This window comes from Panulirus ornatus, chromosome 36, assembly GCF_036320965.1.
Source record: "Panulirus ornatus isolate Po-2019 chromosome 36, ASM3632096v1, whole genome shotgun sequence".
Taxonomy (NCBI): Eukaryota; Metazoa; Arthropoda; class Malacostraca; order Decapoda; family Palinuridae; genus Panulirus; species Panulirus ornatus.
In genome coordinates this window covers 8,556,279-8,580,679 of record NC_092259.1, presented here as the reverse complement: position 1 = coordinate 8,580,679, position 24,401 = coordinate 8,556,279, and the positions used below count along the sequence as shown (strand labels likewise).

The 24,401-nt window shown below is 47.8% G+C and overlaps 1 protein-coding gene across 2 annotated transcripts in view; it reads right to left on the bottom strand.

Annotated features, from left to right (window-relative positions):
• Positions 1–1,526: 1,526 nt before the first annotated feature.
• Positions 1,527–24,401, bottom strand: part of LOC139760289 (uncharacterized) — a 72,655-nt gene continuing 49,780 nt past the window's right edge. The window contains exons 4-12 of one of the 2 annotated variants that reach the window (XM_071683253.1): positions 13,467–13,682; positions 12,748–12,939; positions 11,366–11,579; positions 8,925–9,015; positions 8,062–8,229; positions 7,316–7,471; positions 6,856–6,953; positions 6,384–6,496; positions 1,527–5,896 (exon numbers count right to left, since the gene is read on the bottom strand). In XM_071683253.1, coding sequence (XP_071539354.1) covers positions 5,423–5,896; positions 6,384–6,496; positions 6,856–6,953; positions 7,316–7,471; positions 8,062–8,229; positions 8,925–9,015; positions 11,366–11,579; positions 12,748–12,939; positions 13,467–13,682 — 1,722 coding nt within the window. In that variant the 3' untranslated portion in view covers positions 1,527–5,422. The remainder of the gene's footprint in view (positions 5,897–6,383; positions 6,497–6,855; positions 6,954–7,315; positions 7,472–8,061; positions 8,230–8,924; positions 9,016–11,365; positions 11,580–12,747; positions 12,940–13,466; positions 13,683–24,401) is intronic. The other variant, XM_071683254.1, reaches the window with a different exon arrangement.

The window sequence follows — 24,401 nt, the reverse complement described above, 5'->3', positions numbered from 1 at the left end:
TAATTTTTAACTCGTTTAATAAGGGTAAGGAACATCCAGCCTTAGGTGGTACAAGCGAGGCATAGCGTCAAACAAAAGACTCCTTACGTTAACTTAATTTGTTTAGATAACACGCTAACCAAGGTCTGTATTTGTCTGACAAATCAAAGATTTTCGGCTTCTAAGTTTTCAAGTCAATTATTATTCGATTCTGACGTTTCCATTAAATTAGATTTTTTCTCAAAAATAGCTGCGCAACAAACAATGTATCTATTTAATTGAATGTAGAAAATTAGAGTAATTAATACATCTGTATCTTACGAAAGACATTTTCAGAGTCTTAACCAAAATGCCTCTTACACCTTTGTCAGTATTAATACTATGGTTACCGTTACAAAAACAATCGTTTTCTTTGGTATTCCTTGTAGAAAGAAAGTGGAGTCAGGGTAAACTAAACTGTGATGACGTAAAAGTCCCCGTGATATATCATTATATTACATTGATGTACACATGACGACCATATAGTCTGGTGTTACAGCATCCTAGCTATAAAGATTACGCAATCTGCCGGAAAGTCTTACCTAATTTTATATCGTTTAAGATCAATGCCGACTACGATGTAGATGAAAAGGATCCAAAGCCAGTACACGAGCAACATATACGTATATTTCACATATTTTGCTCACAGTCTTCGGCAGAAATATAGATGTAAGAAGTACGACTGAGGAAAGGTACCAGATGCGACTCCGCGATCCACAATAGGCTTCTCCCATTGATATCTGGGGGTATTAGAATTACCGTTGATTTGAAAAATATAGAAAATATGAATTTTCGTACTCGACTTTGTTTATTTTGTCTTAATACGTAAGATTAATGATGAAATCTACGTAGCTTATACCATTTCGAAGCTGTGATAGGCTGTGTCGTTGCTCGCCTCACATAAAGGAATCTGATAACCGTTTTAAATTGTTTCGTATAGTTGTTGTGGATGCTGCAGTTTGTGGCTTTATGATCACTGAACAACTGGAAATCATGAGATCAACAACATAGCATTACAATATCAGTCATTTGAACAACATATTTTAAAGAATACAAATGTAATCTTTTGAAAGAGGTGATTTGGCTTCTGTCACCAAGTTGTAGTTGTTATTATTATTATTATTATTATTATTATTATTATTATTATTATTATTATTATTATTATTATTATTAGTTATAGTAGTAGTAGTGGTAGAATTACATGATACTTGTCAAGTTTTGCAAACTGAGCTGTTTCTTATATCATGTATGTGTATTTCACAGGTATATTATAAGCCTGTTCACTAGTTAGTTTATAAATTCTTTTGAAATTTTGAAATTGTGCTGACATTAAGCCTTCCTTTAGAGTACTTGCACTGCACCGTATATTATTCCCATCTGTTCCTTTATTTCTTAATGCGTTTACATAGCGGTTAAGAACTGCCATAGTTTCATCTGATGTTTCAAGCAAAACATCAGATTGCGGAGAATATTTTTTGATTAAAGGATTTGTCAAGCAAAGCACCACATATTTACCTGGAGTCTTTATTATTAAAAGGATTTTTATAAAAGAATTTACATTAGTGATCCGTACAAAACTTCCTTTTGTCTGTTGGTACATGAGGGCGTGTTGAAGGAGCCTCCTTGATATGAGCAGCTCAAATTCTCACAGAGAAAACCCGTGACGCAGGCACAGTCGCCCAGGCTACGACACCTTCCTCACAAGACTCGCGCACACACACGAACGATGAAGAGTCTTCACGCCTCACCTTGCTGTACTCCAGTCACCCGCCAAAGTTTAAACGTTCGCCCGCCGCAGTTTGAACGTTTATTCGCCACAGTTTAAACGTTCGCCCGCCGCAGTTTAAACATTCACTCGCCGCAGTTTAAACGTTCGCCTGCCGCAGTTTAACCCTTCCCTTACACATGACATGTTAAACCACCCACAGCATGGCTGATGCATTCACTCCAGTATGTGAGATTTAAACGTCAATAAACGTATGCAGTAAAAAAAACGGTCATTCCGTTCGCACACTTTACTAACTTGTCAAGTTTTGAAAAGTGTAACGGTGAAGTGTTTGTAAGTGATGACGTTACGGAGCAGAACAAGCTTGGAAATCGACTTTCCTTAATGGGATCAATAAATGTAGAAGGCTGCGTTAATCATCAGAGTGTTTGGACATGTTCGTTCTTATTTTGGAACTGCTTTTTGTTGCGGAATAACTCGGCATAGGTGCTGACGACGACGGCGAGATAAGCCGACGCGAAAATTAGAATGCGGGCAGCTTTTTAACTTGCGGATGGATTGTGACGTTAAACTGAAAATGACACATTGAGACACAACTCAGATTTTTTTTTGTTTTTATGTACATCGACGGCTGTTTGACACCTTTTTTTGGCAGTACTGGTTGTGTGGACCATAGGAACAATAGGCGTGCGTGGGAAGTGTGTGTGTTGGTATCGCGGAGGTACCGTGACAAATGCCGGTGTACCGGTATCACTGGGTGTGGACAATGAGGGCACAGTGCCTCACGCCTTCCTGCTGGGGGTGTGGGGGGTTATGATGTGCTCCTCAGGAACAATTACAACCTGTACGGAATTTATTACTTGTTTGGGCTGTGACCTATTCTGCCTGCATTCGCCTCTTGAGGCTTTGTTCTCGCTGGGCAAGGAACATGCCCAGCGAAGCTGCCACTTTGTCCGTCTTCATCTTTCCTATGATTACAACCGTGTGATCCAACACCCCGTCCCCGAAAAAGACAAGTCATAAAACACATATTTACGAGGACATGAAGTGGCTTGAGCACTATGGATACCGTTAGTTGAAAAAAAAAAGAAGTTAGTTTGCTGTCGTGTCTGTTGTTGTCTTGGAGCAAATAAAAGCGGCTGCAGTTGTCTGTTGCGTCTTGGAGTGAAGAATACTGCTGGCTGTTGCCGCAGTAGCATGGTAACGAGAGAATTATGGGTTGAGGGTCGTCAGAAATCTCAGCTGTGTCCGTGAGACATTGTTAAACGCCTGGGAGACGCTTCAGGTGGTCTGATAATGGTTGTTCTCTTGTGTCTTTGGTTCCCCGGCCACAGGGAGGAGACAGAGCAACGCTGCCATGTTTTATTGACAGCAAAAAAACAGAAATGTGCGGTTTGATGTGCAAGTATCGTCTTCTAGTGAAGAGGTACAGAAGAGAGAGTGAAGAAAAGGGATTCTTTGTAAGGGTATTAGGGAACTATAAGGTGAGTGAATACTGTAAGATCCTGAGAGGAGACAGATAGAGTGTGTGCAGATAGGGTTAGCAAGGAAGAATTATATGGCGGAGAGGAAGACATACAAGGAGGAAGTATATGGCGGAGAGGAAGGCTAGCACGGAAGAAGTATAATAGCGGAGGTGAACAAAAGAGAGATAAGAGACGGTGTCCAGACTCAGTATATTATTGAAAGATTCTAAAACGATATTTGAGAAGGTCGTTAAACCCCTGACAGCCATGGGGTGGTTTCAGATATGTATATGAGGCTGGGAGGCGTGTCAGAAGTGGTAAACTAAAAAAGAACATATTAAGGAATTCCATCAGATTTGGGAGACGGGAGTGAGGACAGAGAGGGGGGAAGCTGTGAGCTGCGGGCGGCTGCTAGGCCTGGAGGGAGGGAGGGAGTCTCTCGAGGCCATTCCTTGGCACAGGCAGAGAGATATGTACGGACAGGCAGTGGCTCCGGAGACGAGATATTTGAACACATCGCACACATGTATATAAACACCACGCAGCAGCATCTGGTGGGAGGCTCAGGCACTGAGACCATTAAGCTTTATAACGAAGCACTTTCGAATGATCATGAGCACAGTTCTTAGATTGTGTCAGTCCCTAGGTTATCATATTTCATCGGACGTGTTCAGTCAGACGCTTTTCACGGCCAGGAAGGGCGGAGGCGAGGCTTCCGCCACACTGGTTGGCCAGAAGGGAGCTGTGAGGGACGGAGGCCTTCGAGTCCTTTCGTTTAAGCTCATTGCATTCCAGCGTTCCAATTTAAGCTTATTGCGTTCCCGTGTTCCAATTTAAGCTTATTGCGTTCCCGTGTTCCAATTTAAGCTTACTGCGTTCCCGTGTTCCAATTTCAGCTTATTGCGTTCCCATGTTCCAATTTAAGCTTATTGCATTCCTGTGTTCCAGTTTAAGCTTTACTGCAGTCCCGTTTTATTTATTCATCTTGATTCTTAGAACATTATCTACACGGATGTATTATTATTTTTTTCGAACGTCTTCTTACTTTCTTTAATAATGATTGCTACGGTTAGCGAGGTCTGTCTGAAGTCAGTATTGTGAACTGTGTGCTTTTTATACACTGAACTTTGGAACTGCCCTCCCTCAACCCCGTGTTTCAGGAACTGCAAGTGACCGTATAACTGAGAGTACTCGGCAGTGAAATGACCATAATAAGTGAACCGTATGATTTGATAAGTACTGCAGTGACCAAACTCCTGGAGATATGTGTATGGTTGTACAACAACCAGTCTGATATTTTTGGGATTGTATCTCTCGTGTATTTTGCGAAAAGCTAATCGTCTTCTTTTATTTCTTTTGCAGCCTGATTGTCACCTTGATGGTGAGGAAAGAAAACGGGATAGTGTACGCCTGCGCTTGACCGTGTCAACTCACATCAGACTCAGGTAAAGATATTTCTGTTCTGAGATGTTGGAGCTTTTTCACGTCTTGATAAATGATTCCTTTTTTGTTGTTGTTGTTATGATCTAGATCATCTCTCATTTTGATTTCGACGTGTTTATTTCCATGGACTTTCTTTCTATCGTCGCTCACAGCTTTCGTTTGTCTGTTTCATATTTTACGTAGAATTATTTTCGTGTCCAAAAGAGGGAGAGACAGATCGGTGTTATAATAACAAGCATATGCTTCTCGTCATAGCACTTGACCATTGCGTTACCCATCAGGATAATCCAGCCATTGAACATACCCAGAATGCTTCAGCAGGTCCCACTATTGACCCAGCATGACTGACTGACTGACTATATACTTCCTCTCTGCCCAGAATAATTCTTCACCTGGTCACAGTAGCTAGCGTGATAACCCAGTCTCTCTCTCTCTCTCTCTCTCTCTCTCTCTCTCTCTCTCTCTCTCTCTCTCTGCTGAAGCAGGTTCCACTACCCAGCGTGACCCGCTGTGTACGTGATCTCTACCCATCTCAGGGTCACGCTACCCAGCATGACACGCTGTATACTTGATCCTTACCCATGTCAGGGTCACACTACCCAGCGTGACCCGCTGTGTACGTGATCTCTCCCCAGCTCAGGGTCACGCTACCCAGCATGACCCGCTGTGTACGTGATCTCCACCCATCTCAGGGTCACGCTACCCAGCGTGACCCACTGTGTACGTGATCTCCACCCATCTCAGGGTCACACTACCTATCGTGTCTGGGTCAGGAGCCGCGACAGTCGAGATTTGTGGTAGAGACACTAGAGGACTCAGCCTTGTTGCCTCCTCCTCCTCTTCCTCCTCCTGCACCGTCTCTGGTATTACTGCGACTACAGTCTCCTCCTACAGGAGTGCCTAGCTCGGGGAAGTCCTGCCTGTGGCCTTCGCCAGCACCCTCTACACGAGAGCTCGTAATACTTCGTAGTTTGTTCGATTCGTTCTCCGTTCCCTCCGAGGATTCAGTGGTTGTTGACAGGGGCAGGGAGGCGGTGCTGCCGCTGGCGTACCTGCGGCAGTCCAGGAGGGAGCAGTTCCTCGCCAGGACGTCCGTGGTGTCCCTGGCGGGGTTGTGGGCCCCGTCCTCCAGCGACAGGGTGATAAGGGGCAAGGGCTTCACCAGGCGTACCGCAGGGCGGGCTTTCTTCGTCCTCTTCTTCTCTGGTTTGATGGGGCCTCTCCTGATCTGTCGCCCCACCACCTGTGTCGGTGAGACTTGGATGTAGTCATTGGTGTTTAGCTGTTTCTCTTTTTATTTCAGGCTATATGATGACATATGGTATATGATGGTTGAGGGGTGGGGTGGTTGGCACAGAGTGTGGAGGGGTGTGGTGGTTGACAAAGAGGTTTGAGGGTGTGGTTGTAAATACAGAGGTTCGAGGGCGGTAGTGGATGTTGGGGTTGAAACAGAGTGGTAAGGGGGGGGGGGGGGCGTGGAGGTTGACACAGAGTGTGGTAAGAGGGGGGCTTGGAGGTTGACACAGAATGTGTTAAGAGGGGGGCGTGGAGGTTGACACAGAGGGTGGTAAGAGAGGGCGTGGAGGTTGACTTAAAGGGTGGTAAGAGAGGGCGTGGAGGTTGACACAGAGGGTGGTAAGAGAGGGCGTGGAGGTGGACAAACAAGGTGACAGGAGGGAGCGTGGAGGTCGATACACACAGAGGGTTACAGCGGCGGTGTTGGGCCTGACCTGCAGGTTGACTCCCAGGTAGGGAGGGTTGGGCACGGATCGCTCGTTGTCCCGGTAGGCCAGTTCGAAGAGCCCCGTGTCTGCCGTCTTGTTGTGCTTGTAGTCCACTACCACTACTCCAGCAAGGACGGTACGGGAGGAGGAGGAGAGAGAAACCACGAATGATTAACACGTTGGTTCCTGCCTGATCCTGTATGGTCTGTGGGAACATCTTGAAGATTATTTTGGACAAGGGAAAAAAGTTGTGTCCTTATTCACCTGATTTTCCTCATGAAATGACGTAGGGAAATAATACTTTCTAGTCTAGATTGACAATGGAACTCATAGACGGTGTTATACCTGATCGTTGAACTCTGGTCATAGACGGTGACATACGTACAGTTTGACTGTGTCTGTGAGGGAGGAGCATAAAGGCCGGCGCCACCGTGCACCTGCCCGCACCTCTGGACCACAGTGAGGGAGGGACACGTACCTTTGATGACGTCCTGGAGGCAGTGGGCGCACATGCGTCGCGTGACGCTGGTGGTGGGCGCCATGCACGGAGACGAGTTGATCTCGATCAGCCACGGCCTGTCGTGCCAACCACAGGTTATCACACTCCGCACCACAGCCCCGGACACCCCACCTAACCCCACTCCTCCCGACGGTACGACCCCCTGAGCACCGAGGTACCGATCTTTGGGGGGCACGACCTGGCCCCTTAAGATAAGAATCGGGTGAAAAGCCAGTTCGTCATACCCAGAGGTCAGAGGTCGTGCTCGAGGGTCGTACAGTTATTAAGAAAGGGGTACATTAACACCTCTTTTATAAATGGTTCAGTAAAGTTGCATATAAGGTATGTTATATGGCCTTTTGCCCCCTCAAAATAATCTTTAATGCCATACATCCTTCCCTAAGATCAGGTTAAAACAGAGCGCCAGAACCCAGCTTACTTGAGGTCCTCCGTCAGCATGAAGTCGGCACCGAAGAGTTCGAAGCCGTGCTTGAAGGTGTCCATCTCGACCTGGGCCGCGAGCATGGCGGCCACCAGGGCGTCCCGCATCCCCGGGTAGATCACCTCCTCCCACATCCTCTCCTTCTTCAGCCCCCTGGCGGGCGCAGCAGACAACCATCAGGTTAGAGGGGTCAGTGACACACACACACACACACACACACACACACACACACACGCAGAGGGACAGGAAGAGCCGAAGGCTACATTGAGCTGAAGGGAAGGAGCTAACATGATAAACTGATGAAGATAATAAGGTTATCTTCACAGGATTACGCAAGGTATAAGACCACTAGTGAGGTATGACAGGGGCTTATGGGTAAGAAGACAATATTTTCTGTTTACTGGAGATATATGGTCACCAGGTCACCCGCCTGAAGCAGCTGTGTCAGTAGCAAGGTCACAGGTCACCCACCTGAGGTGGTATGGGTCATCACTCCAAGGTCACCCACCTGAGGTAGTATAGGTCGTCTACCAGTATCAGAGGTCACACCTGAGGTAGTATGGGTTATCACCAAGGTCACAGGTCACACCTGGGGTAGTATGGGTCATCACCAAGGTCACAGGTCACACCTGGGGTAGTACGGGTCATCAGCAAGAGGTCACCCACCTGAGGTAGTGTGGGTCATCACCAAGGTCACAGGTCACACCTGGGGTAGTACGGGTCATCAGCAAGAGGTCACGCACCTGAGGTAGTCCTTGAACTGGTCACAGTCCCACATGTTCTCCTCCGGCAGCTCGCCGCTTCTCTCACCATTGAGGTATTTACACTGGATGGCGTTGTTGCTGAGATGGACGGCCTCGTTGTTGTTGGTGAGGTCGTATTGCTGCGAGCAGAACCTCAAGTAGCACTCCCTGGGGGTGAGGCACAGGGTGTGAGGTAGTACTCCGTGGGGGTAAGGTACAGGGTGTGAGGTAGCACTCCCTGGGGGTGAGGCACAGGGTGTGAGGTAGTACTCCCTGGGGGTAAGGTACAGGGTGTGAGGTAGCACTCCCTGGGGGTGATGCACAGGGTGTGAGGTAGTACTCCGTGGGGGTAAGGTACAGGGTGTGAGGTAGCACTCCCTAGGGATGAGGCACAGGGTGTGAGATAGTACTCCCTGGGGGTGAGGCACAGGGTGTGAGGTGGTACTCCCTGGGAGTAAGGCACATGTGTGAGGTCATACTGCTGTAAGCAGAACCTCGGGTCCCATTCCCCTGGGGGATGAGGGAGGCACAACCACCCAGCCAGCCACCTCACGACACAAGAAAGACCAGGAACAAATGGATCTACCTCGTCATACCATAAGGTCGCACAGCATTACTACATTACACTGGGTATAGACCATAGTTGAAACGTATTTTTAGGACATGATTCTTCAGCATTTCCAATTTAAGGCTTAAGGTATAATCTCAATTTTTTACTTTAAATCACAACCTGAAATTAAAAGAAAGTAGGACGTATGTATATAGTTTGATTGACTTGATATGTAGTGATATTTGAAGACTTGCATCTACAACGTGGGATCAGCAGGAGGAGGAGGGGAACTTAAGGGAGGAGAGGAACTTACTTATAGACCCAGACGTGTAGGGGATTCCAGTCCGTCACCAGGAACCACTGACGGATGTCGAACTTGGTGTTGTGGATCAGCATGGGGCGCTCTGCCGGGGGAGAGAGAGAGGTCGTATGACACGTAACGACGGGGGGCACACACACACACACACACACACACACACACAAACACAAACACACACACACGAGTGGCTCTATGGGTGGGAAGAGTTCAAGTCAGTAATGACAACACTGTATCCCTGTATTACTGTAGCTGTGGGTGGGGAGGGGTTCACAGCCATTACAGCCCTGTATTACTGTAACTGTGGTTGGGGGAATTAAGGTCATTAATGACAATAGGATTGTTACTGTGGCTGTGGGGAATTCAGGTCTGTACAGTTACAGGACGCAATCTTGCACCGAAGCTGTGTTGAGTACACACGTGCTTATATGTGCAAAGATTTGTGGACACGTCTGTGTGTGTGTGTGTGTGTGTGTGTTTGTTCGTTCGCTCGTACGTTAGTCGGGGTAACTTGTTCATTTAAGTTCGCAGAACTGACCATTTGTTTCCAAGGGACACCTGTTACTCTTTACGTCCCTCTGTATAAGGCCTGAACTCCCTTGTCAAGCCTCACGAGCGGGATGCGCCTCCCTCTCCTTCATAAGTTTCTGGCCGGCTCACTTGTTCTCAAGTGACACTGCAGCACATGGCAGCTAGAGGCGGCGCCCCACTTGCCCCGTGTTCCCTTCAGGAGTAACACGGCTGACGGCGCTACAGGCCAGTGTGGCAGGGGTACGCTCACCACCACTGCCTTGAAAGTTACTGGAAGTTCTGTCTCAACTGTATCATTGCATTATTGTTATTCAATTATTCATTTATTTATTCATTATTATTATTATTTTCTTTTTTTTATTACTACTACTACTACTACTACTACTACTACTACTACTACTACTACTACTACTTCTAGTGCTACTGCTAATACAACTACTATTGTTATTATTGTTGATTTATTATTATTATTATTATTATTATTATTATTATTATTATTATTATTATTACTTAAGTAAACTGTTTTAGTAGATTGTTGAAGTCCCCTCCTGTTATAATCGTTTCTTAAACTCTTCCGAGATCCGTACACAGGGTGCGTACTGAGCACATATTTTCAGATTCACATATTTCGCGTGTTTCCAGGTGACACGAGCTGTGTGTTGTGCGTGTGTGGAGTCATTACATATTACAGTGTAGAGTTGGATGGATTTCATGAGCACTGGTATTTTATACCTGAGTTTGTGGTATGATTCGGTACGACATACATATGCCTGGCGTTAATGATATGCAAGAAGCCTTATGTTATCTTAGTTATCTGTATTGGGACGAAGGCGTCAGGGTGTCTTAGATAAGGTGTCGGGGTGTCATAGATAAGGTGTTCGGGTGTGTCATAGATTGTGTCGGGGTGTCATAGATAAGGTGTTAGGGTGTGTCATAGATTATGTGTCGGGGTGTCATAGATAAGGTGTTAGGGTGTGTCATAGATTATGTGTCGGGGTGTCATAGATAAGGTGTCGAGGTGTGTCATAGATTATGTGTCGGGGTGTCATAGATAAGGTGTCGAGGTGTGTCATAGATAAGGTGTCGAGGTGTGTCATAGATTATGTATCGGGGTGTCATAGATAAGGTGTCGGGGGTGTCATAGATAAGGCGTCGGGGTGTTCATAGATAAGGTGTCGAGGTGTGTCATAAGGATCGAGTCGAGGTGTCGAAAGATATCACAATCGTATAGGCCACATGGACGATTCAAGTGTAGTGTTGCTGTGTCGTAAGGAAGGTGTCATGATGCGATTAGGTATGGTGCGACGACGTCGTAAGTGTGGCGTCAGCGTGTATGTCGGTGTCAGAATGTGGTAAGTTTTCAAGATCTCGTAAGACACGGAGTCAGTGCACCACAACTATGGTGTCAGTGCGTCACAAGTATGGTGTCTACGTCACAAGTATTTTTGTCAGTACGTTGCATGTATGCTTGTCACTACGTCACAAGTATGCTGTCAGTAGGTCGCAAATAAGTGTCGGTACATCTGTACGTCGCAAGTATGGTTGTCGGTACGTCACAAGTATGCTGTCACTACGTCGCAAATATGACGTCACTCCGTCGCAAGTACGCTTGTCCGTACGTCGCGAACATGGTTGTCGATATGTCGCAAGTATGACTTCACTTCGTCGCAAGTGCGCTTGTTGGTACGTCGCAAGCACGGTTGTCGGTACGTCGGAAGCACGGTTGTCTGTACGTCGCAAGTATGACGTTGGGGGTACGTCGCAAGTATGACGTCAGGGGTACGTCGCAAGTATGACGTCGGGGGTACGTCGCAAGTATGACGTCGGGGGTACGTCGCAAGTATGACGTTGGGGGTTGAAGACGTAAAAACACCACAAGTGAGGACGGCGGATGAGGAAGAACTTACCCATGTACTTCTGCACGACGTATTTGGTCTCGTATATGAGCGGAGACTGTACTAGGGCCAAGATCTCCTCCAGGTGGTTCATCATGAAGATCCCGCGGCCCCGGGACTGGGCCCCGGGCTTGACGATCCACAGGTTCCTCAGCCCGTCCATGGCCAGCTGAGGCCAGTGCGGCACCACTCGCTGCACGGCCGACTCGCAGTCCGCCACCAGCGCCTGCGACGGGAGGGACGTCGTGAGGGACCTGATCCCCCCACTGAAGTTTAGAGACAGCGGGAAGGGGCGGGGGGATGTTTTTGAACAGTGGGAAGGGCGATGTTTTTTTTTTTTTTTAAGTTTATACGAGTTTCTTTGTACCTTTGCTAGTTTCTGTACACCTTTACTAGCTAATGTACACTTTACTAGCTAATATATACCTTTACTAGCTAATGTATACCTTTACTCGCCAATGTTAACCTTTACTACCATGTGTATACTTTTACTAGCTAATGTATACCTTTACTAGTCAATGTATACCTTTGCTTGCTAATGTATACCTTTACCAGCATTTGTACTTAACCAGGTAATGTATACCTTTTTACTAGCATTTGTATACCTTTTCGTGCTTCTTTATGTATCTGCTAGCTTCTGTATACTTTTACTGACTTATGTATAACTAAACTGAGTGTCTGTATACATCTCCTAAACTTCATCTCCTTCACTAAGCCTCTGTATACGTATACTAAGCATTCTTTATACCTATACTAAGCTTCTTTATACTAAGCCTCTGTATACCGATACTAATCCTCTGTATACTGACACTAAGCTTCTGTATACCTATACCAAGCCTGCGTATACGATACTAAGCTTCTGTATACTTACACACAGGGTGTGGAGGCTCCACCAGTGACTCGTACCTGAGACCAGGAGGACAAGGGTCCTGGGGAGCTAGTAACTAGGTCAGGTGGGAGCTAAACTTGGAATAAATTTGGCTAGTAATTGCTGCCGGACCCGAGTTGTGTTATTATTGCTCCCGGGGCTTGATGACCCTGGAGGAGGTGGAAGAGGAGAGGAGGAGGAGGGAGTTGCATGGTGACGGCGACCACTCAGTGTATGACACGACCCAGCCGACCACCATATAGCCATGTGCAGTCCCTCGCCAGGCAGTGGACGAGTGAGGGTAGTGTAGCGGGTGAGGTTAGGGTGTATCGACACCTCCCCCATGTCGATACACGAAGTCAGGTTGCGGCGGTACACCTACTCTGCGGTAGTGAGGGGCCCTTAATTACTCTACCTGTAATTGCGTCGGACGCCAACCCCTTACCTTCCTCACGTGCAGCCATTAGCCAAATTCTTTCTCTCCCCCACCTGTAGGGGTCGCTGAGGAGGGGGAGGGGTCCCTCACCTGGAGCTGCGCAGGGGTGGCGACCTTCACCTTCTTGTCCATGTGGACGATCTTGTAGTGGGCGGCGAGGAGGGCGTCCCACTCGTGGTCCCTGAGGCCGGCGGGCGGCGGGGAGTCCAGGTCGTCGTGGCAGCAGGACTGGATGAACTGCTCCACGTGGGTCAGCGCCTGGCGCACCCTCTTCATCGGCACCTGCGGGAGGAGGGGAGGAATGGGAGTGAGTCAAGGGCTGTGTCGCAGGAGGATGGCAGAGGGGCAGAGAAGAAGCCCACCCTGCGTACTCGGTAAATGTGAAGTGTCTAACACCTCTTAAAGCACAAATTAGCTGCAGGTGTGTGTGTGTGTGTGTGTGTGTGTGTGTGTTGAATCAGCTGTTGTTCTTATGTGTAGCGGGGTGTGTGGGTAATGACGTCGCCCAGGGTGCAGGTGTGTTTGTAGCGAGCGTAGAAAATTGATCTAACGGTGAGGGTCAAGCGAGGGTGTGGATAGATAACATCGCCGTGAGGGTGTAGCGAGTGTATAGTGAGTGTGTAGCCCTTGAGGAGGGTGTGGCGAGCGTAGATAGTAACCTCGCCGTGAGGGTGTAGCGAGTGTATAGTGAGTGTGTAGCCCGTGAGGGGTAGTAGCGAGCGAAGACCGTCACCTCGCCGTGAGGGTGTAGCGAGTGTATAGTGAGTGTGTGTAGCCCGTGAGGGGTAGTAGCGAGAGTAGACATTGACCTCTCCGTGGGGGTCAGCGACGGCCTGGGGTCCGTGGGTGTCGTGCCGCTCCGTCACCCACTTGAGGACGTTGAGGCAGGCGGTGAGGCGGTAGTCGTGGATGAAGGCCGTCCTCTCGTCCTCGTGGCCGATGCAGTAGCCGCGGGGCACGAACGTCTCCACGCTGGCCGCCTCGCTGAACCAGTGCAGTTGCTGGAGGGTCTCGCACAGCCCGTACTGCAGGGGAGAGGGGGAGAGAGGACAACGAAACACACGTTAATAGTGCCTCTCACTCACTACGGTGGTGCCACACTCCCACACACTCCCTCTGGCATGTCCCACACACTCCCTCTGGTATGTCCCACACACTCCCTCTGGCATCCCCACACCCCCTCTGGCACCTCCCACACTCCAAACTGTGACCCATAATTCGTGCAGGAGTCATGGTCAGCACACACACACACACACACACACACACACACACACACACACACACACACACACACACACAGTTTCTATCTGGTCAGGCGAGAAAGACCCAAATTTACAGCATCGCATTTCTGAATGTTTACTCAACGTTTCCACGCTAGATCAAGGCACACACACACACAAAAAAAAAAATTAAATCGGCCTTGAGAAAACTCCAGCAAGCTGATTGGCCGCTCCCCTCATTCGTATCCTTAACGAGCTCATTCCGGAGTTAACGGTGTAATGCCTTCCAGACGCTCAGCACGTTTTCTATCCCGGTCCCCGTGTGGATCGTCCAGAGGGGGGGCACTTCTGTCGTGGGTTGTTCTCTGTCGTGGGTTCGACCTCCCTTGTAATCGCCCCGAACCTTGATTGTGGAGTCAGAGGTCAGACCCTCATATCCAAGAGTCGTACCGTCGTGCTGAACGGTCGTACCGTCGTGCTGAACGGTCGTACCGTCGTGCTCAAGGAGTTGTTACACCAACACTTTTATTCATCCTCCCTTGAGGAGGAAGAGGATATTTGATGGTATTTCCCCACAGCCAAGCATAATATTCCAGGCTCTTGTGTTCGTCACCCATGGAATGTGTGTGTGTGTGTGTGTGTGTGTCTGTGTGTGTGTGTGTGTCATCCCTTAATAGATGTGAGTTTAAGAAAAAAGAATCTGGCTTTCATTTGCTATTTTTGGGGAGGATAAAGGGTATCAAAAATACCCCCCCCCCCCCCCCCGTTTAAATATTCGACTATTTTATATTAATACGATGTTGATTGCTGTCTTGCACGTGTGGCGGTGGTGTTGGCGATCGCGTGTCCAAAACTAGGCTGTCATGATGGCTTCTTCCACAAACAGGCCGCGTCAGTTCGCTTCTCTCTTCTCATCCTCGCCGCCTCGGTTCCCTCCCATCGCTCTTCATCCTCGTGTGTCTTTAATTCTCCTTCCTGTGTCGTCTTCCCCCGTCTTTCTTCCTCCCCCACCCCCCCCCCCCCCCTCTCTCTCTCTCTCTCTCTCTCTCTCTCTCTCTCTCTCTCTCTCTCTCTCTCTCTCCCTATCTTTCTCCCAGTGTAAAGACTCGAGCCAACACGGTCTCGTCCCCTCACATCCTATCCACCATGGACGCACCATATCCTCACCACCACCACCACCACCCTTCCTTTCCCTCCCCATAGCTGAATTTCCCGTCGGTGATCACTTCTGAGACTTCACTCATATCCGGACCTGTTCCTCCTCCTCCTCCTCCTCCTCTCCCTCCCATAAAAAAGAGTTCACTCCCGTGTTCATAGTTTTTTCCTGTCGTGTTCGGCGTTGTTCTTCCTCCTTAGCTATGTTCAGACGATCGTGAACATCCTGTCGTTTCTTCACACACATCTGGGCCGTTTCTTTTCCTGTGTGTGTGTGTGTGTGTGTGTGTGTGTGTGTGTGTGTGTGTGTGTGTGTGTGTGTGTCATTCCCCCTCCCTCCACCACTTCCCCTTCCAGTTAATCCTCGCATAAAAAAACGATCACTGCCAGACCTCTTCCAGCCCCCACCGGAGCGCGTATTCCCTCCCCCATTTCAAAGGTTTCTGATGAGCTGTGTTTGTCTCTTTCTCTCTGGGTGGAGTCGTGTATTGGTGAGAGGGGAAGGCGGGGCGGGGGATGTGTGATTGCTTGCTTTTCTCCCAACCCCGTCCCCTCCCTCTCCGCCTTCCTTCACCGTGTAGAAGTCGTAGATGTTCCTTGCGCCTCCATGAGACGTCTTGATGGGAATTCTTCAGTGGAGATATCTTGTCTTTCTTTCCCAGTGGGGCGCGCGCGTCTGTCGCACTAATGGGGGACACACACACACACACACACACACACACACACACACACACACACACACACACACACACATCTTGACCGTTGCCCGACTCACAGTCACAGTTGACCCTTTCCGCGACTCACAATTGCACTTGACCGCTGCGCGACTCACAGTCGCACTTATGTATGTGTCTCACAAGCAGGTGTGAAGTTCTTACTGTGAGGAACGTACGATTTCAACCGTAAATTGGTTCTGTAATGATGCCTCATTGCTCTATCCACCACCATCATTTATCAGCAGAGCACCCAAGGGTACGCCACACCTCATGTGCTCTCTCGCCTAATTGGCTAGGTCGGACCTGCCACCAGTACGGAGGAATGGCCCAATTGTCGCTGAGGAGGTACTGTATCGCCTGAAGCCAGAGACATTGTTGTCGCATGGAGTTTTGTCTGAGACGACTAAGACTGTATTGTGCCTGGCGGGGAGGTAACACGCACGGGCGGCTGGGGGCCCCGTCGGTGCAGTGTTGATATACCCCGTCGTCAGCGTCCCCGTGTTAGCCAGCCATTGTTGCAAGAGGGGATTGCGTGCGGCTGCTTTAAAGCGCATAATTCGGGCTGCGTCTCGGAAGCATTATGTCTTGAGAAATTGTAGAGAAGGAATTTGGGGGGAGGAGAAATGTACGAAGGGAACGCGTATTGCTGCCTTCAAGTGCCACCCCGCGTCGATGATCATGTGTCGAATTAATAGACTTCTGTCGTGAGGTTTCTGTAGGACACACCCTCCTTCCCTCCCCTCCCCTCTTTCCCCCTTCTCTCGTGGAGGGCTGGCTGCCCCACCCCCCTCTCAAGGGCCTTCAGCTAATGAATCTCCCACTAAGATCTACAGGCCACACTCTAAAGTATTACGACATCTTCATTCCCGACCCTAACACCACTCGACGGAGAGGCGAGGTTGTGGCCGTCTCTCCCGTCGCCATGATTCTTTACAGCCTCCACTAAAACCCGTTTTCTGTTGGGGCGTCCACGTCCCTCCGGCAATAAAAAGGAAGGGAGGGAGGATGGGGGAAGTAAGGATGGGGGTGATCAGACGATGGGGAGTTGATGGCCAGGGAAGGGGAAGTGAAGAGTATCAGGGAGGAGATGTGGGTCAGTCCCGTCATGGGTAAATCAGGTAAGGAAGGCAAGCAGGGGGAAAAAAAAGGATTTGTCAAATGGAGATAATGAAAAGAATGGGTAGCCTGCGACTCATGGGAGAGGGGTAAAAACGTCGATGGGTTACGGGAGGGCGTGAGGGCCGATTTGATCTGGGCGCGCCCGGGAGTTAAGCGTCGAAGCCTCAACAAAGACAAGAGGAAAGAAAACGAAATACTGCTCCCTTTGGTCCTGGAACCATGAAGGGAGATTACGATGTAAAATACCGTCGAGACAGCGGGGTTAAGACTGAGAGATATATGCAGGAGGGGAGAGAGGGGAAGATTAAGTAATGAAGGGAGATGGTCGATGAGGCAATGTTGGGAGGAGAGTGAGTGAGGCTTGTGGCTTTGAGGACACGGAGGGGAGGGGTAAGCGCTCAGGACGAGAGCGTGTAAGAGTGTGAGGAAAGACGAAGAATAATGACGTAAGGAGTTGCCCGATGCTGGATGGAGAGCAACGTGCGCCATTGGTGCGGGAATGGATCCTGTTGTGAGGAAGAGATGAAGGATTCGCGCGAAGGAGGAGAGGGGGAACAGATACAGGGAAGAGAAAAGGGATATTTGGTCGCCGGGGAGGAAGTTGTAAGGGCGTGGCTGATGGCCCCCAACCCACCCTTGTCTGTCTCCACCACGCTGACCGACGCCAGCAGAGGCGACACCCTGGCCACGGCTCCCACCATCCCACACTTGGGGAAATGAGGGACGCTACGCAGGCCGCTGGTGGCTGGGGCTCCAGGCGTGGTGTGTAGGGGGAGTTGGTGTGTGTGTGTGTATGTGTGTGTATGTGTAAGGGGTGTAAGATTGATGGGTAAAGGGTGTAAGCGTAGGCTTGGTACAATGTGTGTCGGTGAATATGGGATAAAGAGGAAGCCATTGTGCCAACGAACAGAACTGTATGTTTGTGGTGGCGACTCGTGGAAGGTGAAGGTGAAGTACTTATATAAAGCTAGTGAGGACTTGAAGTTTACGTTAGATCATCAGGTCAGCTGTCCGCCAGCTGGTGCTGAGCGGAATTACACTTTATTGTCAAGTTAAACTGTTTTTTTTCTTAATAGATAACCCAGTCGTGGTCCAATCAGGCCTCCTGTTGTCTGTCTTTCTCATGCAAACTCATGCAATCCAGAGGAAGTTTGTCCTGTTTCCATCAAGACAAAAACCAGCACAGACTCATCTTGATACAGACAGAACTTACAGGAGTTTAGAGACGGGGAGTCGACGTAAAGTGTCAGGTAAAAACGTTTCCTTTCGATCGCTTTGATGTTTTATTTTCACGTTACCTTCCAAAGGACGCGCATATTGGCTTGGGTATGTTCATCCTCAGTGACTCGAGGGTTTCAGGAAGACTTTGAACGTTGCTGCCGGCCGTCCACCGGACACCCCCCGTAATGCATGGCCTGAATGGTGCTACCGTCCACTGGACACCCTCCCCCTCCCTCTGTAATGCATGGCCTGAGTGCATGGCAGCGGGACTGATTGCGAACACCCGCCCCCCACAACCCAGACACAGACACCGCCACGCACTCACTCCATTACTGGAAGACAGAATTCATTCCACCGTGAGATCGTAAAGCCTGGGTAATTACCCTTCATTATATTCTAAACTGCCAGAGGCAAGTCAACAGTTTAGAGAAATAATCCTCATTTAATGACACAGTCACGTTTTTCCTCCCAGCCCGTGAGATTTATCCGAGCCTTGTGCGCCAACTTAGTGAAAACATCGTACTCAAGGCCATAGATTATATATATATATATATATATATATATATATATATATATATATATATATATATATATGTGTGTGTGTGTGTGTATTTATTTATTTATTTTACTTTGTCGGTGTCTCCCGCGTTAGCGAGGTAGCGAAAGGAAACAGACGAAAGAATGGTCCAACCCTCCCACATACACATGTATATACATACACGTCCACACACTCAAATATACATACCTATACATCTCAACGTATACGTATATATACACACATAGACATATACATATATATATACATGTACATAATTCATACTCTCTGCCTTTATTCATTCCCATCGCCACCCCGCCACAAACCGTTTGTGGTGCCATAGTATCGGGTAGATGGTGGAGCGTGTGGAGGGAGTAGCATTACGTACAATGTACCACATCGTGGCTGTGGTCTGGATGAGCGGGTGTCAGCGGTGCGGGTCCAATACAACCCACCTCTTATCTCCTAACCTTCGGTGTCTCTCGGGTTATCGACCGACGGAGGGTGCCGGCCAGGTGTGTATATCTCTGTGTGATTGCGTGTCGGCATCGTGTCTTCTGTGGATGTCACAAAGGTAGTGTTTTGTGGAGTAGATTACACACATATACATAACACCAGGGAGAATTCATACACGTGTGTGTGTGTGTGGTTACTATTTGTGTGTGACGTGGAGAAAACTTTACACTCGTGTTGCCCCGTCTCTTAACCCTGTATATATATATATATATATATATATATATATATATATATATATATATATATATATATATATATATATATATATATATATATATATATTTGTGTGTGACGTGGAGAAAACTTTACACTCGTGTTGCCCCGTCTCTTAACCCTGTATATATATATATATATATATATATATATATATATATATATATATATATATATATATATATATATATATATATACTTCCCTGGGGATAGGGGAGAAAGAATACTTCCCACGTATTCCCTGCGTGTCGTAGAAGGCGACTAAAAGGGAAGGGAGCGGGGGGCTGGAAATCCTCCCCTCTCGTTTTTTTTTTTTTTTTTTTTTCCAAAAGAAGGAACAGAGAAGAGGTCCAGGTGAGGATGTTCCCTCAAAGGCCCAGTCCTCTGTTCTTAACGCTACCTCGCTATCGCGGGAAATGGCGAATAGTATGAAAAAAAAAAAAAAAAAAAATATATATATATATATATATATATATATATATATATATATATATATACATATATATATATATATATATATATATATATATATATATATATATATATATATATATATATATATATATATATATATATGCACACCATATCTTTACTCTTATGCTTGTACACACAAACATACACACACACCAGCTTAAACTCTGTGTGTGTGTGTGTGTGTGTGTGTGTGTGTGTGTGTATGTTTAACTGATGTTTCATTCAGCCCTGTAGCTTCAGGAACTTCCTCGCCCTCCTTCCCCAATTGTACCATGGTCGTGTTTTAAGGCTCAAATCTTCCAAAGGTTCAAAATCCTCACAGAGGCCAACTCCCGGATTAAGATTCTTCTTTGCGAAGAAGATTTTTACGTGTTAGAGGGCGTGTTTGGTTCAGGTCCTAGAGGGTGTGTAGGTGTGTCGGGGGTCCGGCGGGCGTGCCTGGAGGGGGCTTTTGGTCTGCTGTGACCTTTCATTAAATCAGTCTTCCAAGTCCGCTTATGAAAGACACTTTACGAGGCCAAGTCTCTTTTTTTTTTCTGTATCGGGAACGTTCTTTGATATTGTAAATATTCCCAGGACGATCTCTGAGGCGATGAGTTATTATTATTGGGTTGGCTTTTATCCTGGGAGATCACAGGGTTCGCTGAGGTCATTCCAGACCACTGTGGCTTCGGCTGGCTACCATAATGGACAGAGGGATGATCCCGCGTCGTAAATATTATGTGAATTTATAAGGATTCTGACTTTGTATACCTCTGGTTATATATATATATATATATATATATATATATATATATATATATATATATATATATATATATATATATATATATATATATTCCACAATCACCACTGGAAAGAGAAAATGAAAACGGTGAGTACTTTCGTTTATTAGATGCTCAGACAAAGGATGTAATATAATAGACTGAAGTACTCCGTTGCATATGTCTCTTCACGGTGAAGTGAAGGTTCTGCATATATATATATATATATATATATATATATATATATATATATATATATATATATATATATATATTTAGAGAGAGAGAGAGAGAGAGAGAGAGAGAGAGAGAGAGAGAGAGAGAGAGAGAGATAGAGAGCCGGTGTTGGAGAATAATTCTGAATTAGACGATTTTATTTTTTTTTTGGGGGGGGGGGTGGAGGCATTTCCCCGCCTTCCCCGCTTTTGTGACGAGTCCACCTTGGATGACGTCATTACAGTGAGGAGGGGGTCAGTCTGGGGCAGAACAGTGACGCTTGTCGCTCGCCAAGGATCACTGCTTCTCAGTCAGGTTCTCAGGTGGAACTTTGGTTCGACCTCACGGGCTGTGTGGCTTTGACACGGCTAATTCTCTCTCTCTCTCTCTCTCTCTCTCTCTCTCTCTCTCTCTCTCTCTCTCTCTCTCTCTCTCTCTCTCTCTCTCTCTACGCCACGCCCCCCGCCGTAGTAGGTCAGGCTTCCTTCCTACACAAAACAAAGCAGTTAACAAAGATGTGTCGACATGCCTCCCTCCTCCCCCCCGCCCGCCATTTCCCCTTCCCCTCCCTGCCCGAAACAAAGCGTCACTTGGGATTCTCTCTCTCTCTCTCTGGATGACCCCGTGTACCTTACCCGTCCCTGAACCAGCCAATGTACCTGTCGTTCTAGCGTAGCGTACCTCACCCTTCATGCACCTGCGCCTCCACGGGTGCTAGTACGATAGATAGCCCTCACCCACGGTCGCTGGGGGTAGCTACCCTTCAGGTGTGCTGCCGTAGTATTCTCACAGCTGTCTTTTTGGTAAGCTCGGAGGATAATCAGCTCTTTATACTGTGTTAATCTACATAGATTTACAAGCAACAGAAATATATATATATATATATATATATATATATATATATATATATCATGCAAATCTCCAACAGCCAGGATCGAACCCGGGACCCCTGTGCAACAGGCGGGAGCACTACCGCTAGGCTATGATCGCCCGTGAATCTAGCGGTAGCGCTCCCGCCTGTTACACAGGGGTCCCGGGTTCGATCCTGGCTGTTGGTGGTTTGTATGTTCTATGAAGGTGCCGTTTATATGCACTTTGTTCGTAAATATATGTATATATATATATATATATATATATATATATATATATATATATATATATATATATATATATATAATTGTATGATAATTATACGTAAGTGCACTTGGGAACTTATCGTGTTTCATTTCCCCGTGGACTCAGGAATATATATATATATATATATATATATATATATATATATATATATATATATATATATATATATATATATATATATATATATATATATATATTAGAACTTATTAGCTCATTTTATAAACATATGTTCAGCAAACCCCCTCAGCGTGATTTCTAACTTGAAGTGGCAATATCTGATGAGTGAATGTCGGCAACTGACGTTTCGATGGCCGGGACGCCGTAGCAAAACTGTATTTGATCTTGACTTGTTACATCACCCGAAAGTTTTAAGGAAAAGTAGGAGTAGTTCTTCTTAAAGGTAAGGGAGTCTTCTTGTGGGAGGAGGGAAGGCAGGCCCCACTCTCTCTCTCTCTCTCTCTCTCTCTCTCTCTCTCTCTCTCTCTCTCTCTCTCTCTCTCTCTCTCTCTCTCTCTCTCTCTCTCTCTCAGACGGCAGTCGGGCGAGGCGAGACGCGGGAAGGGGTGGGAGGTGGCGGGTGGGGCGGGCTATGGTATGTTCTGGGAAACCGGCAACTCAAATGATAGCGACGCGGGCGCTCCTCATTTAGGATTACGCGGGCGCAAGCCAGTCCATCGAAAACGGGTGGTGGTGGTCAGGTCAGCTCAGGTCAGGTTTACAGCTCAGCTTTTTTTTTTCTGGGGTGGGGGGGAAGGGGGGGAGGCAGATCGTAGGAAAAAAAAGTTTGGGATTATCTGAGAACTTCCGTCCTACCGGATGCATCATCATCTTGAATATCATAGGTTGTTTACGGTCGCGTTTCGGGCGAGTGTGGTCAGAGCCGGTGACTCGCGGCGGTGGTGGCCTGGGCCAGGTCACATCACCAGCGGGTCTTCAAGACCACAGTCACCGTTTTCTTCTTTTTTTTTCCCCTCCTTCCCACCCCTCCCCTATAGGGGGAGAAGGAGGGACGCGCGCGCGCGCTGTGTGTATATATGTAAACACGCGATCGAACTTTTTTCGTCGTCCTCGAGGTTCTCATAGACTGATTTTTTACCGACTGACTTAGCCCGAAGCCGTGGTTTTCGAACAGGCGGTGAGATCGTAAGCTGGCGTCTTCTCGAACGAGTGTAGGGGTAGAGCAGTGATTCCCGACGGTGTTCAGTACGTTTTCTGATGATCCACTGGCCGTTTTCTTCTATCCTGTCTGGTTCTTTCCGGGTGTGGTTGCCTGCACGTCGTCCGTGATCGGTCCTGAGCTGGCCAGACGTTTGGTTTTCTGCCTCAGTAGATGCCCTTTAGTCAAGCCTCGCCAGTTCTCCTTACGAAAGACCCCTTTTGGAAGGGCGGGGTGGTTCCCTTCAGCTGGTTTCTGGAGTATTAAAGGGAGGAAGACCCCCCTTTTAAGGTACCTTCAGCTGGTTCCTTTATTGAGACATGAGCGGGTTTCCTTTAGTGAGGCGTGAGCGGGTTTCCTTTAGTGAGGCGTGAGCGGGTTTCCTTTAGTGAGGCGTGAGCGGGTTTCCTTTAGTGAGGCGTGAGCGGGTTTCCTTTAGTGAGGCGTGAGCGGGTTTCCTTCAGGAACAAGGTCAACAGGACTCCCTTTAGCGTACCTCCATCTGATTTCCTCGTCGCAGGGAGCCAGCAGGTTATCATGCTGTGCACCTCTTGGTCAAGTTCGCCCGCGGGTCTTGGCCGAGCGAGTCCCATCAAGTATCATTGCACCAGACAGGCCATGGCCGGGGCCAATTAATGATCAGGTCTTTCACGGGAGACCGTCCCAGGCCAGGTCATTACGGAGACGTCAAATGTCAGTCAGCGTGAGTTAAGACACGCTACCTCAACTGCTTCAGTTCTCGGGGGGCGCGGGGCTGGCTCTCCCCCTCCCCTCGCGAACCATCTGGGTTCATTGACCTTCCCCTCACCACAGAGACCTCTGCCCATCCTGCTTAAGAATGGTATAACCAGTGGAGGGGTTACGAACGGCGTCAAGGTTCTTGTGTTGGTTATATGTACACCATTGTGACCGAGGTGAGGAGAGGTGGGGGCTTGACTCACTGCATGAGATGGCCAAAGACCCTTAAAGGCGTCTGGAAGCAACACTTTCAACAGTTCCTGCGGAACACGACAGCAATAATAAATGATATTTTCTCACCATTTTCGGTCGCCCTGGGCTCTCTCTCTCTCTCTCTCTCTCTCTCTCTCTCTCTCTCTCTCTCTCTCTCTCTCTCTCTCTCTCTCTCTCTCGCCAACCAGACGGGAGGTGTAGGATCGGTGCCGCGACTGATGGAAGAGCTCAGGACTCGCAGATGCTCTAGCGAGAAAGAAGGCTCGAGACATGTTTCGGAATTAAGAGCTGCCCCGAGACCTTACCCGGAGGCCAAGACGAGAAGAGTGGGGTCATGAAGGAGGAATTGGG